This window comes from Caloenas nicobarica, assembly GCF_036013445.1.
Source record: "Caloenas nicobarica isolate bCalNic1 chromosome Z unlocalized genomic scaffold, bCalNic1.hap1 SUPER_Z_unloc_1, whole genome shotgun sequence".
NCBI classification, from domain to species: Eukaryota; Metazoa; Chordata; class Aves; order Columbiformes; family Columbidae; genus Caloenas; species Caloenas nicobarica.
Genome location: NW_027016963.1, coordinates 137,950 through 153,709, shown reverse-complemented (window position 1 = coordinate 153,709; position 15,760 = coordinate 137,950). Strand labels below are relative to the sequence as shown.

Below are 15,760 nucleotides of genomic sequence, written 5' to 3'. Positions count from 1 at the left end.
ACTGATACTGTGAGGCAGCAGGTAAAAACCTCTTTCTAGAAGGACCCAAGAAGCTCACTGTTACTTGGCATTTGGTTTTAAGGCCTCTGTTGCAGAACTTGGCAAGCTGCTGAACGGCGGCAATGCAAGTTAAGTTGCATTCCTACTTCTGCCATTCATTTGTAGGCCTATAAAAGTAATGTAGCTGTGTTTATCTTGACCTCATGAAGGATTGTGTGTTATTTGATGGCCAGCTCAACACATACACAAAGTGTGTGGTGCTTGAAAAACACTTGCAGACCTCTTAAGTGCTTTGGACTGTCTTTGACCTAGATATCGAAATGAAATCTTTATCCCATGTATTTTTTTAATGATAATTAAAAGGAAGACATTCTTGGATCTTCTTAAATTTGTCTTTAATCTTACAGTAAACTGAGAACACTTTCTCCACCGAGGCTTGCTAGAGTGTGTACCTAGCTTTTCCTCGTTTATCTGATAGTCCTTAACTTACCATTTATGAGTTCATGCAGTCAGCTTTTCCTGCATGGTCTATTTTGCATTCCTTCAGCGTTTTCACAGGAGCCAGCACCAAAAAACCACAAACAAACAAAATGGGGGGGGGGGGGCGGGGTTTGATTTTGTTTAACTGGCTTTATAAGATAACTTTTCTAGCTGCCTTTAAAAATACTTTAATATCTCAAAATGAATGATACTGTCCTGTTTGAGCTGTTTAGTGTTTGATTTCTAGGGGGCTTTTTTACTTTGTTTTTCTTAAGGTTTCCTATGCGCGACCAAGTTCAGCTTCTATCAGAGATGCAAATTTGTATGTTAGTGGACTTCCAAAAACAATGACACAGAAGGAACTGGAACAGCTCTTTTCCCAGTATGGACGCATTATTACTTCTCGTATTCTGGTTGACCAAGTCACTGGTAAGTAGGCAGTTTTGCATTTCCTTGTGTTTTTTAGACTGACAGTTTAAGAAATATTTCACCGTTCAATACAATAGTCTTGTCTTTAGAATGTATGAAAGGTGAATGTAGGCCAGAAATTTTCTGCTGGAATTGTTCATAAATATGCATGGACAAAAATAGATCATGGAGTGTACTGAGCCAGCTTGAGTCATTTCCACCCTGAAGGTGCAAGTTTGAAGCCTGTTTCATGGCTTGTAGTAAATTTACAGCTGCTATAATCTTCCTTTCCAAGCAGCTGCACGAAAATAGTCTCTATGCGCCTTATGAATGCTATTAAACACTTTTCTTTATAAAAATAAAATTTTATGCAGTAATGCACAATTGGTTCTCTGAGGCTAGGATTACAAAAGACTTGGACTGGTAATTGCTGTTAAGACTATTTTCAGGGTTGCCTCCTTAACTTTGTGTGCACTGAAGAAGATGAACTTTCAGTTCCTTGGGAACAGATGAGTGCTTATCAGTGCCTTAAAGAACTAAGCTGTAGCAGGTTAGTTGTGTTGTTACAGCGTGTGTCTAACCAGTGAGTGGGTGTGAGTGTCACTCTGCGGTTACTCTTCAGACTTTGACAGTAATGTGATTTATTTTTTTTGTTTTTCTGCTGGCTCAAATGGCTGATCTTGAAGAGCTTTGTAACTTGCTGCCTCATCTGCTTCTAGCAGGCCTGTTCTAAAAATAAGCAATCAAATGAAATGTCAAGTACGTGACAGAAGTATTGACTGTGCAAAGCAAAATACAAAGGAGCAGGGCTCTCAATTCTCATATTTCAAAAAAAACTAGGCATGTAAGGCAGAAGAATTCATTTACTCACATAATTATTCCCCGAATAAGGTAGCTTGCCTCTTTTTTTATAGTTGTACCTTTTTAAAGTCACATGTTGTCATAGGTGACAAAACAGCTTTTAGCTGTAGAAGGTCATGAAGTTTTCAAGTTGTCCTACTTTGAAATGGTTGTGCATGCCAGTTTGGCACTTGGCTGACATGTAGAGGACTTTATGTACTCCTTTACAGTTCCATCATGTTAACAGAAATCTCACTATTGATGCATAATACTCATGGAGTGTGTCTTAATAGCGTGAGTTGGTGAGAGTGTACAGAGGCAGGGAAAGGAGAGCTAAATGCCACATAACGACTTGTAGCAGCAGCAGATTTGCAGATCAGAGTTAGTCTTTGTGCAATAAATAGCTGTTTACAGTATGTTCCTGAATGCATAGAAACCATGGGATATGACAAATAGATCAAAGAGGTAAATATAATTAAACTTTGAAGTGTGTGCCGTAATTCTGAGTACTCATAAATCCTAGTAAGTGCACAGTAGCTCTCTGGCATAGACTGTTGTTCAGGCTTTCTTTCCTCCTTCTTAGTAATTTGGAAGAGGTAGACTCAAAATGATATAAGGTTGTGACACAAACTGACAGATGAAAAATGCAAAGTTGAAGTTGTGACATTTGCCTCTTTAAACCTCTCTTGCACCTGCTTATTGCCACTGTGGTGGTTTAAATCATCATTGTGTATGAACAGAATACCTTTACTGTCATTTATGTCTTTCGCAAGTGAGGACAAGCATCTAACTTGTCTTTTCATTCATGAAGCAAAATATGAGCGTCCTCTAAGTGGATTTAGGAATATTACAAAAAATCATGTGACTAATCTGTGTTGCCTTTAGTAGCTATAATATTAATTAGTTCAAGTATTGACACCTCAGTGTGTTTATATTTAAGCCACGGTATAAATGTTTGAGATGTGATGTACCTAAGACCTTCCCTAAACACTTGTTGATTGCCTTGCATTGTTTCTGACTTTTCTATATCAAGGAAGAATCTGTGGCCCAAGAAAATAGTTTCCTTCCAAAACACACCCACTACAGTATGGTGGTATGCCAAAACTGAATCTTTTACTTACAAGTCACCACAGACTTAAAACAGGGCCATAATTACCATTACTGCAATCTAGAACCTGCACTTCATTCTTTGTCTTCTCAGAGTATTTGTTGCAAAGGGGAAGGAAATTCAAGAGGTACTGCAGGAAAACATAAGCCATTTCTTGCTGCTAATAAGCAGATGACTAAGCTATTTACTGAATTTCAGTCGACTTAGATTAGTAGTGCAAACTGAACAGAGGTTACAGTGCAGCTGGTTTGGGGTTCACCTCTGTCCCCACAAAATTGCTTTGTTTCAGAAATACCCTGTGGCTCACTGTGTTTAAGCTGTCTCCGCTGTGTTTTCGCTCAAGCTTCCAAGCATTTTGCACAATGTATCTTGTGTCAGTTAAAGATTTAGAGTAGAAAAGTAGTCTTTGAGTAAAAGCTGAGTTCTAATAAGCTCAATTATCATGTGTTCACAGCAACTGGCCATTAGTGAAGCAATTGACTATGAAAATCAAGTGTTAACATCTCATCTTCCAGAGTCTCTGAATTAATCGCTGTATGCTTCTTTCACCTTATGCAGGGATATCAAGGGGTGTGGGATTTATCCGATTTGACAAGAGAATTGAAGCAGAAGAAGCTATCAAAGGCTTGAATGGCCAGAAACCTCCAAGTGCTACAGAGCCCATCACTGTAAAGTTTGCTAACAATCCAAGCCAAAAAACCAATCAGGCCATCCTTTCCCAGCTGTACCATTCTCCAAGCAGAAGGTATCCGGCACCTCTAGCTCAGCAGGCTCAACGTTTTAGGTAAGTCAAATACTCGTGTGCAACTGTGCTAGAAGCCACATGTTCCTATGGGCCTCTTGGGCCATTCTTTCCCTTCCCTGTTTATCTGATTTCTGTGGGTGAAGGAAACACATGAATATGCTGAACTTCAACTATGTACCTACAATACAGCTAAAAGTAAAAATACATTCCATCCTATTGATAGCATTTCAATATCTAATAAAACTATTTATTTAGAGTTAAACAGAGATGACATCTACTTCTTCTGCGCAGTCACTAAAAAAAAAATCCCTTTTTAAATGTTATTTTCAGTTTCCTAGGTTGTTGATTAATGTGCAAGTTGATTCAGTTAACATTGACATAGGCAATTTAGTTTTCTCCTTTGCTGTGTCACAGCCAGATTCCTCTTCCCCAGTCCCATCTTTCCTCCCTCTTCTGGATTTCCTTTTTTTTTTGTAGTTAGTTAAATAAATCCTGCAAGTCACACTCTTGTGATGAAGATGATTCAAATATTTTCTGCATATATTTTTTGTGGATATATGTTCCCGTTGTGTTGAAACTACATCCATATAGTTCCCTGAGATACTTAGTGTACTGAAAAGGAGATATGTTAAGAACAAAGTAAAACAAATATTGTATTATCTACATTCATGAGTACCTCAGATTTCTTCCAGTGATTTTGATCGTTCTTTCCACCCTCTGGCCTGGGCTATCTGACTAGAATGTGTTAAATAGTAATATACTCTTTTATTTTTCAAGAAATAAAATAACCTGGCAGTTTGCTTCTAAGAGAATATACCATATGGCAAAAGCTCTGCATTGTCTGTCCTTGCTTTTAGGCCAAACATTCAGGTCTTGTGGACTGCTTCTGGCAGAACTTCTGAATTCTTCTTCTTTTCTTCAGCTTTTCAGCCTTATGTGCTAGAAGAGTCTCAAAGGTGTGAAGGCCAGCACTAGAGTAGGCTTTCTGCCCTAAGGGAACAGATACCAAATTTAATTCGTTACTTGGTGGATTTTCTTACCCTTTTTTAAGGAATTAAAAGGGTTAATTTGAACAGTGTGCTGAATATTGATGAAAGTAGACTTGCCATTGTTCCATAGGCAGAGCGTAGGCGCAGAAGTTGTACTTGCAGGGTGAACCCAAGTGTGTTATATGAAGTAAGATCATGAGGGAGCTGTTGTACAGCCTTTGTTATAGCATTCAATTTCTGGCCAGACTGGCCTGCTGACTCCTTGGGTTCTTCTGAGTGCACTTTTTCCCAGATACTTGGCTATGTTTGGTATTACTGTGATACTGGCTGTGTTTAACAGGTAGTCCAGGCAGATCTACCAGGATTTGTAAAAGTTCTCCAACTTGGAGTTTTTCTTTTAGATAGGACCTAAAGTTCTTTGTATTTAAGTGATGTCAGTACACTACACCTGTCCTTGAACACCATGCTCTGAACCTTAAATCTTATTTGACTGTTTATTTGGGTTTTTTGGTTGATATGGTTTGGGGTGTGGGTGGTTAATTTTTGTGTGTTTTGGTTTTGTTTTTTTAAGGAAGTGTAATTTTATGAACGCTCACTTAAATTTCATAGAACACCAAATTGGAAGGGACCACAAGGATCATCTGGTCCAACCTTTCTTCACAAAAGCATCGTCTGGACAAGATGGCCCAACACCCTGTCCAGAGGAATCTTTAAAGTGTCCAGTGTTGGGGAATCTACGACTTCTTTTGGGGTGATTATTCTGATGGCTGATTGTTCGCATTATGAAAAAATAACCTGTGTCCAATCAGAATCTCCCCAGGAGGAACTTGTACCCATTGACCCTCATCTTTTCTGTGTTAACTCCTTGTAAAAAAGGGAGTCTCTGTCTTCTTTGCAGCTACCCTTTAAACACTGGAACATGGTGATGAGGTCTCCCCTAAGCCTTCTTTAGTCAAAGCTGAACAAACCCAGTTCTCTCAGCCTTTCCTCATGAGGCAGCTTCCCAGTCCTCCTGTATCTTTGTGGCCCTTCTCTGGACCCTCTCCAGCCTGTCCATAGCTTTTTTTTCTAATAATGGGAACCAAAGCTGAACACAGTATTGCAGATGTGGCCAAACAACTGCTGAGTAGAGTGGAATAATTAATTTTGTCCCTGCTGGTGATGCCCTCATATTGAGCTTGTCCACCAGGACCCCCAGGTCCCTTTCCACAGAGCTGTTCCCCAGACAGGTAAATCCCAGCCTGTGCTGCACTCCTGGATTATGTTTTCCCAGGTGCAAGACCTTACAGTTGTCCTTGTTGAAATTTATGAGGTTCTTGTTAGTCCACTCTTCCAGCCTGTCCAGGTTATCCTGCACAGTGATTCTCCTGTCTGAAGTGTCCACTTCCTCACCCAGTTTGGTGTCATTGGCAAACTTTATCAGGGTGTGCTCGATCCCATCATCCAGATGACCTGTGGAAGATGTTAAACAGTGTTGGGCTCAGTATCGATCCCTGGGGGTCCCCACTTGTGACAGGTTGAAAGTTTGAAAAGGAGCCACTTACTGCCACCCTCTGGGTATGGCCTGTCAGCCAGTTCCCCATGAACCACAAGAGGCCATTTGTCTAGACCATAAGGTGTCCATGTCCTGAGGCGGGAGGCTGTATTGAAATCCTGGTAGACAATGTCTACCGCTCACCCCATGTCAACCGAGCATGTTACTTGTCATCTGTGATCAGGTTTGTCAAACACAGTTTGCAGCTGGTGAATCTGTGCTGGCTGTTCCCAGTCATGTGCTTCAACTGAATTGTGATGGGCCCCAGGAGGATTCGTTCCATAACTTTCCTGGGATTGAAGTAAGACTGGGCTTATAATTTCCTGGATCCTCCTTTTAAGCCCTTTTTATAGATGGAGGTGACATCAGCTTTCTTCCAGTCTTCTGGGACATCGCCCAGTCTCCATCACTTCTGAAATATTATGGAGAATGGCCTCACAATGACATCAGCCAGCTCTCTTAACGCTCTTGGGTGGTGGTTATTGCCTGGGCCCATTAATTTGCAGGGGTCAAGCTCCTGTAATAATTTCCTTACCAGCTCTTCTTTCACTGATGGTGGATCTGCATTTAACATCAGCCTGGATTTATGTTCCCAAGGCCTGGGGCCCAACAGTGCTGGTAAAGACAGAGATCAAGAAAGTGAGAACTTCTGCCTTTTCGGTGTTGTTGGTGGCTACTTCACCTCTCCTGTTTAACAGTGGGCCAATATTTTCCTTCTGTTTTGTTTATTTTTTCTTGTGGGTTTTGACATATCTGGCCAGTTTCAATTTGAGCTGAGCTTTTGCTTTTCTAACTGCATCTCTGTATGCCCTGTCAATGCCCTTGAAGTTCTCAACAGTTATTAATGTGATTTTCTGCCACTGGTACACTTCTCCCTTGCCTGTGAGCAGACTCAGAAGCTTTGCAGTTAAGCCAAGGGGGTCTCTTGCTCTGTCTACTTCCCTTAACTTTAAATGGGATGAACTGGTTTTGTGCTTTCAGCTCACAGGATTCTGTAGCTCCATTACCCTCTGTAGAAGTTTCCTGCAGGATCACTCCTAACTGAGCTGTGAGCAAGCTGAAGTTTGGTCTTCTAAAATCTAAAACTTCTGTTTTTCGTACTAACCTTCAGCATGCTCAGCAGGATCCCAAACTACAGAATATTGTGATCACTGCAGCCAAGGCCATCACAAACTGAGACATTACGAAGCAGGTTTTCTTGGTTTGTGAGCAAGTGCAGCAGTGCCTCATTTCTGGTTGGGACATCTATTAACAGTCCTCTATGCATTCCAGGAATTTGATGGATGACATCTGAGCTGCTGTATCTTTCTTCCAGCAAATACCTGTGTAGCTGAATTCACCCATCAGAACAAAGTCCTGTTGCCCCAAAGCTTGCTTAAGTGACTCAAATATTGTGTCCTCAGCCTTGTCTTGACTTGGAGGCCAGTAGAAGATGCCTACTTACTGTAAGATTCCTCTTTCACTGGGAAGTTACAACACTGAGATGTTAAGTGTAAAGTGATGCCTGAAACAACCATATTGTGATTTGTTCCACTTAAAAGTATAATGGTAAAAAAAGCACTGAGTGCCAAGTCTCTGAATAGGAAGGAAAGTAAAATCTTATTTTTGTCAATGTGGAAAGAACAACAAGGTTGAACTGACTGGTCAAAAGGTAAACTGCACTTGCAGACAAAATTAGATACTTTTTTTTACACGTATAATGTTTTGGGGAAGGCCTTCAGGCTTATGTTTTTTCTCTAAAAGAGACAGCCTTGCCAAGTTTTAAATTTTCATAACTGTAAAGGGAAATCTGGTTTTTTTTGTTTGGTTTTTTGTTTGTTGTTGAGGTTTTGTTTTGGTTCAGTGTTTTGGTGGTGGAGGGTTTTTTGGTTTTGTTTTGTGGGGTTTTTTTGTTCGGTTGTTTTTTTTTAATTTTTAGGTCTTTGCATTGCTGTTGCCACAGCAGTCCAGCTTCATTGCTGACTAGGTAGTTCAGATTGGATCAGTGCTTCAGTATCGTTCATGTCTTTCACGTGCAAGAAATATTAGCTGTTGACATTTCAGACATGATTATCTGGTGCAGTTGCCCTGTCTCTGTTAATGATGGACAGAGGCCTGAAAACAGAGTCAGCATATACTTTAGTGAAAAACAACAGGATCACTACAATGCTTCTTTTCCTATTAAGAATCTTGAGCTGGACTTTCAAAAGCAGCTGTATATAATTGCTCCTCAGTTTCTATAGGATGTATAACTTAAAGCATCTTTAACGTTTTCCAGTGAGTGCCCCGAAAAAAATTCCAGAATATGTAACTGATGAAAACTGATAATTATTATACTATTACTATAAGTTCTCAGCTCACTGTTCTACATCAAGGGCCTGCCACGTTTCTGGAACCCTCTACCTTCTTCTCCACCCCCAAATGTAAATTACAGTAGACCTCTGACATCCACACTAAATCTATGGATAGTAGTCAGGGATTTTTTAATTTTCTCAGCTATTCGAGGGCTTCAGTGGCTCCCTTTCTTGTCAGTGCATCCTATAGACCCTGCTCACTGCAGAATCATAATGCTCTGTAGTTCGAGACCTTTACTTAGCTGCAAACAAGAACAAATATTTCTTCTTCAAGGTGTTTGTTTTTTTTGTGTGCACTAGTATAGGTATGCTACTTCAGTTTGGATTCTGTGTACCAGTAATGATTCTTAAATTCTGTAGCTCATTACTGGAGAGAAATCACAATGAGGTACAGATCTGTAAAGGAGCTGTAAGCTAAAAAAACTAAATCAAGTGCACCTTTTTTACCTGAGCTCATATTTTGTGGTGTCTTGAAGAGAACCTTTAACAAGACTCTCTCTTCACATGCCTGGGCTTTGACAGGAAGGAACCAGAGCTGCTTTAGGGCAGAGATTTTCTTAGAGAAGCACTTTAAGAGGCTTCAGGAGTAAGATTAATAGGATTGGTAGGCACTGCATGTTCCAGGTACTGGCTGGGTAATTCCAAAGTGTTTAGAATTGTGGTTGCATACTACGGTTTAGTATCTTGGGGGAAGGTGAGGGAAGAAATACATGAAGAAAGCTTACAGTCTAATATATGCGTGTGTATACATTCTAAAAACACCTTATTCTGGAAAAGAGTAGGAAAATTAAAAAACCCTTTTGCAGTTGCTGTTGTAACTTTTGTGACTGCTCTAAAACCCTGCATCTGTCTGGGTATTCATGTCAGTGCACTGTCAGAAGCCTCAGCAATGTCTTCACCCAAAACGAGTTGGTAATCTGGAAAATTTCACTAGAGTGGTCACTGACTAACTTTATGCTAACAGTAATGCTATATTTGTGATAGTGGTGCACTTTGTGAACTGAAATTTGTGGTTGTGGATACTACACAAGAACATCTATCTTGTATTCGCTAACTATATCAGGTGTAATAAGGTGCCACAGCTCTTTCAGTGGTGATACTTTAACTTTGCATGAGGTTCCGTACAGTGCAAGTTATATGGCAGTAATGTACCAAATTTCCTTAAGATTAACGGGTGGAAAAGTCTGAAGACTGAACACTTTGCTAAATGTTTTGCAGGTTGGACAATCTGCTCAACATGGCTTATGGAGTAAAGAGGTAATAAAGGACTATTAGGTTCATAATCACTGAATTATTTAAAGTATTTTGCATAGTCTTTTTCAGTAAGACTTGCATTGGATTTTTGCATGTTGAGACGTCAGCTGAAATTGTTCTTTTTGGTGCATTGTACATGAAAGAGCAATTGTTTTGTAGCAATTCCATGGAATTCCTGTTTCACGTGACTTGAGTAATCCTTACTGGTTTTATAGCATGCTTTTCTTTTGTTTTTCTACATTACATCATTTCAGACAGACCTACACTATTCCATTCCCCCTACTTGTGTGTAGTATTGTACGTGGTATTTGTGCAGTTGGGGAAAAAAAACATGTGCGATGTTACCTTATTAGTCTGGCCAACATATTCATGGTGTGAAAAGTCTCGTATCATTTTCTTTTTTATTTTGAAATTTCTTAGATGGGATTTTCTGTGAACAGCGACTTTATGATTCTGTTTTGTTTCCATCATTCTTCAGTAGGTTTCCACCAATGACCATTGATGGAATGACCAGTTTGGCTGGAATTAATATCCCTGGACATGCAGGAACTGGATGGTGCATTTTTGTGTACAACTTGGCCCCTGATGCTGATGAGAGTATCCTCTGGCAAATGTTTGGACCCTTTGGAGCAGTAACCAATGTGAAGGTCATCCGTGACTTTAATACCAACAAGTGCAAAGGTTTTGGATTTGTGACTATGACAAACTATGATGAGGCAGCTATGGCAATAGCCAGCCTGAATGGATACCGCCTGGGGGACAGAGTATTGCAGGTCTCCTTCAAAACAAACAAAACGCACAAAGCCTAACAAGTTATTCTCAGTGCATTAACACATGAAAACTATACAACAAAGGCAATTTACAGAAGCTTTATGCATTAGTAAATGCCTTTGTTGTATGTCAGTGTGGATATGGGGATAAAACGACTACTTAGCATCCTAAGAATATGTGAGATTTTTTTATTGCTAATGTTTGAATTAAAACTTCTTAAATATCTTTTGTTTGAATATTGACAAGAGGTACAGGGTTTTTACCTGTCACAATGCATATTCTATTGCCTTCTTTGAAGAAGGTGGACCTTTTAAAATGTTTCAGCTAAGGGAAGAAGTTTTTTCTTTTTACATGACTGCCTTTAATGTATGAGTAAATATTGAGGCTTTGTGTTATATTTCTTCAGTTGATTTTTAATGGTTTTTTTTCCTGATTTGCCTTGTGTTTTATTTACATCTTAATGTATTGCTGTTTTGTTGTTCAAGAAAAGTATTTGAAGCTTACATTTTATTTATAAAGTTATAAGCAGTATTTATTTTATAATTATCATTTGGGTTGGGGAATGGGAGGGAACACATAAAAGCTTATTGTAAGAATACTGGAGAACTTTTCGTAAAGCAGTACCTTGCCAAAGAGATAAGAGCCTCTTTGATGTGGGTTTGAAAAAGCATCTATTTTTTTATAAAAAAAATAAAAAAAAAATTTGGAGAAACTTTTTACTGGTCCTGGAACAAATATTTTGACTTGAATACTTTGAGAAATCTCTTCATATGACACCTAGTGAGCTTTTAAAACTTACCAGGAAATTTGCAGTTGGGGAAAATTTAGAAAGATTTATGATGTAGAAATACTTTTGAGACCTTTGTATTAAGAAATAGGGGTCAATGGAATGCACTGTTGGTTTCATTTTTGTGATCATCAGTGGAGTCTTTGATCATCCTGGTTATTAAGTGATTGGTGGCTCACATTAATTTGTGATTTTGGAACAAATGAAAACAAAATAAAAAAAAGAATATAAGAGCAAGCAGGAAACTTAAAATACTGAGATGGGGGAAAAAAATCTGTTCTTCCTAAAGATTTCCCTTCAGATAGAGCTCATGGTGTTTAGTGATGTACTTGCTATTGTTTGAAGAATTGTTTTGTCTTAAGAAAAGACATTGAGCATGGTTTGTGCAGTAGCAAATCAGCAGAAGTGGCCTGAGTTGGGTATATTTGGAGGTATTTTGAAAGTTATATTCAAGGCTAACACCTGAGCTTTGTGTAATGTAAATAAGACCTTGACTTATGAACCTTTCAGCTAATTTGATTTTAGTTTATTTTTTAAGTTACATGCCAAGTGATGTTCAATTTTGAATGTTTTTGTATAAGTTTTTTCTTTGTAAATGGCATTAACATTGTTACTTGAGGTCTGCTTATTCATTTTTGTTGTCCTGAGGACTTGAATTTACAGTGCATCAGATCTGTTGCTATTTTTGTCTGTAGATAGTCTAGCTTCAGCTGTTTATGGTGATGCTACATTTTTGTTTATAAATATGTTTGTGGTAAAAACGAGTTAATCATAGGTTTTGAACAAATTTCCTTACATTTTTCATACAAAAACCATAAGTACCTGTATGCTATTGAAATTTAACTTTGTATGATGCTTAAATCACTATTTGGGGAAATAGAAAAAGTCTTTACCATGTATTGAAGAAATTTAAGAAAAAAAAAGTACAGAATATTTTCTGATTAGCATCTAGCTTATAATTAAATTTTTTTAAAAAAGCTGAGGGTTTAATGCCTTCACCAGGATGCACTGACAACTATGTAGTTACGTCCTGCTTTTTGTATAAACTGAGATGCTCATATGCTTCCCCTTAGAAAAAGCAATGTTCTATGCATAACATAGTTGTACACTATCTTTGCAGTTGCTTTTGGTTCTTATTCTTTTAAATTGTAGTTATAAAGTTTTCAGTATAGTACAGTACATATACTGTGAAGCGCGTGCTAAAGTGAAAAAGCAAGTTTTCATGCTGACCCACTCAATGCTATTCGAAACTCAATTGGCTTCCTGAGCACTTCCTCATTCTTAGGAGCATTTAGATTGTAAAAAGCTAATCCTCTGCATTAAAAATTGTATATACTATAGAAATCACAGACTATCCAATGTGAGGAAAACAGTAGCTACATGCTTCTTTCCTATACTACTGTAGCAACTAACGGCATTGATGAGAAGGCATGTAAATTCGGCTTCACTTTACAGTGTTTATCCGAGCACTTAGTAAAATATAAGGCTGGTATTTATTTGAAGTTGTATAGTGAGAGTTAATTCACACCTGTTGGAATAGAAAATATATTCTGTTGAGTATTTAAGAGGTTGTACATGTTTTCTTTTGTGTTTGGATCCTTTGTACTTTTTCATGTTCGGTACATCAATAAACAAAGTTGAAGGGAAAACAGTGTCACGGGCAGGTCTTTTACCTCTGCTTTCATGGGTAAGCAATCTGAACGAAAGGTTCTGCAAAGCTCTTGAGTTCCTTTTAACTTAGCGGAGGGTCCTACTTGCCAACCAGGAGGTAAGACAGCGGAGCTGTGTACCAGTTCTGTTATGTCAGAATTAGCGTTAAGTCTTTTCACTTCGGTTTTATATGAACTACTCAGTACTTAGGCTGATATAATGAGGGGTCATTAAGCACATTCAGTAAAAATTAATCTGCCTGTCTAGCAGACTGCTATTCAGTGTAGCTAAGTTAATGCCCTTGTGTGTTAGGATAAATAAAGAGGAGATGGAAGGACTTACTGTTTATTGCAATGTCCATTTGCTGTTTAATTACTGCATAAATTTCTGGGCTCCATTAATTGAGTGTATATTAAGTTAACCTTAGTTTGCTGTTCCTTTCTCTTCCCATCTCTTGAAAAAATTCTTTAAAATTTAGTCAACCATCTCTTGCACTTCTAAAATAATTTCGCTCCTAAGTTCATCTGCTTTGCTCAATTGAATGAGACTGAATTTCCACCGGTGAGAATACAATTTTGAAAGTGGCTTATGCAGTATATCTTTTATTTTTAACTGTTTTCTTTCACCTTCTCTTCTACTTTTTTTTTATACAAAAACTTGTAGCATGTGTTGTGATGTGGAGCATCTCCTGTCACTACAGTGTGGTGGAGTTGAGTTTACTTGGATGACGGAGTCAGAGGTCTGTGAAAAACACACACAGATAATAGTACCTCAAGATGTCAGTCGTGACCAGTGTGAACAAACTGACTTTTTATATTTACTTATAGAAATAGTGTTACTGGTCACTTTTTGTGCAGTTATCTTCTTTGGTGGCTGGAGTAATGAAAGGATGCAAGATGTGCTTGGCAGTAATGAGGACCTATATTTGGAGTTCATATTCCAGCATGGGCATGTGTGTGTTCAGCTAACTCTCTTCCACAGAACGGTAGTTTTAGTTCTCAACTTAAACTAGTTTTAGTACAGTGTAACTAGCCACGGTTGAATTATTTTATCGTATGGAAGTGAGGACCAAAATATGTATTTGCTTTCAGTTTAAAATCAAAACTGCTTATATTTTGAGGGTTAGCTGCAGATAAGCAGGCAGCCAATGAGCAACACTGAAATGTGTCAATTATAAGTGCAGTTGCACAGAGGAAGGGTCAGTGCCTAAAAATATGAATTTCATTACATGTAGCTGAGCACCTGTGAGTGGTTGGAGCTCATGAGTAAGGGAACCTTATGCAAGTTTATACAGAAGGACTACTTTTCTTACTATATTAAAGTTTTATGAAAAAGCTAAGGAAGAAAACATGAAATTGCTGGTTACTTTTGTATTATTAATGCCTAGATAGTAAGTTCCCAGCAACATCTGTAAATATGTGTGGGACTAGTGTTAGATAAGACAAGCTGGCAGCATGACCCTGGCAGAGGGTGAGCTGTAACTGGGACGTGAGTGTCAGCTGGGGCGCTTGTGGAAGGGCTTCATTACTGCAGAAATACGCTTGGGGCTTGCGTGGCCTCTTCCGCAAAAGATGCGTGTGATTAAATGAACCACAATAGGTGGACTTCCCACCTGTGCCTAAGAGAGCATTTTCCCAGTGTGAATGAAAAATGTGCACTTTTTGAAGTGGACGGCTATCAGCTGGGGTTGTACACGGTTGTATTCATTGTGTAATAGCCCAGGGCCATCCAGTACTAGTAAATCTGGGACACTCTTGCCTGCACTGCTGGGCAGGCCTCACTGATGTTTAAAATGTTTCCCTTTGGATTGTTGCTTTAAATGCACTGCATGAAGGTGACTAAAGGTATAGGAATTGTGACTTGAAGTTAAATCATGCAAAGCAGCAACAAGTTAGTACTTGCTACCAAAAAACGTATAGCTTTATTATGTGACTTGCGGAGAGTATCTTGGTGGTTGGGGATTTTCTTTTGTTGGTTTGTTGTGGTTTGTGTGGGGTTTTTTTTGTTTGCATGTTTTTTTAACAATTTGAGAAATGAACACAATTTGAGAGATGCTCCATCATGAGTAAAATAATAGCCTGGGATTGTGTTATTTCATCCTTGACAGCACTGTTGATCCAACTGTGCTTCCTTCTTTTACACTGCACTTCGTCTGCCCAGTTATGGCATTTGGATTTCAAAATGTCAATGTCCGCATCTCAAAACCAAGAAGAATGCACTTCTTTTTAGGCTGAAATTTTCCTAATTAAACCTCACTGTAGAGGCACATGTCTACAAAACTACTGCAGCAATGACTGGTGCTTTGGCCAGCAGATGGATGTGCTGGCACATCAGAGGTCATCTGGGCCAAGCAGCTTAAAACAAACCTGGGGGAGAGGTTGGGCCTTTTGGTAGGAAAAGATGGAACAGGGACACTGTGATAACTTGTGGGAAGTCTGTTGTTGGGGTGAAGTTGGTTTTAATTTTAAAAGTTGGCTTGTTACCTGCACTTTTAGTAACTGTGACAAAAATAGAGGAAGCAATGTGAACTTGCAGGTACCTTCAAAGCAACATGAGTCACTTCAGTGGGTTAAGAGGTTGCCTAGTTGTGTGATCAGACTGCTGCATTACTGTCTCTTCTTGTAAGTACTCTATTTCCTTTTTTAACCAAAATTCTGCTCTGAGACATAAATGGAAACAAGGAAAACGTCTTTTTTTTTTTTAATACTTGTATGGCCCCTCTAAAAAACAAGCATAACTGCAGAAAGTTAATAAAATGTTGGATTTCTTATGTACTATATCATGTGACTCTTACACATAAGTGAGTTTAAGTCAACATAACACTTTCAGTGACCCTGTAATGTTGTAAGGAAATCCACTAC

At 38.7% G+C, this 15,760-nt stretch overlaps 1 protein-coding gene across 7 annotated transcripts in view; it reads left to right on the top strand.

The window, feature by feature from the left end:
- LOC136002667 (ELAV-like protein 2) overlaps nt 1-10,500 on the top strand; it is a 52,735-nt gene extending 42,235 nt beyond the window's left edge. For 2 of the 7 annotated variants that reach the window (XM_065657934.1, XM_065657929.1), the window contains exons 4-7: nt 756-909; nt 3,395-3,620; nt 9,656-9,694; nt 10,170-10,500. In XM_065657934.1, the coding sequence (XP_065514006.1) occupies nt 756-909; nt 3,395-3,620; nt 9,656-9,694; nt 10,170-10,500 (750 nt within the window). Of the gene's footprint in view, nt 1-755; nt 910-3,394; nt 3,621-9,655; nt 9,695-10,154 lie in introns of all 7 variants that reach the window. The other 5 variants (XM_065657930.1, XM_065657928.1, XM_065657927.1 and 2 more) reach the window with 4 other exon arrangements.
- Nucleotides 10,501-15,760: the final 5,260 nt, after the last annotated feature.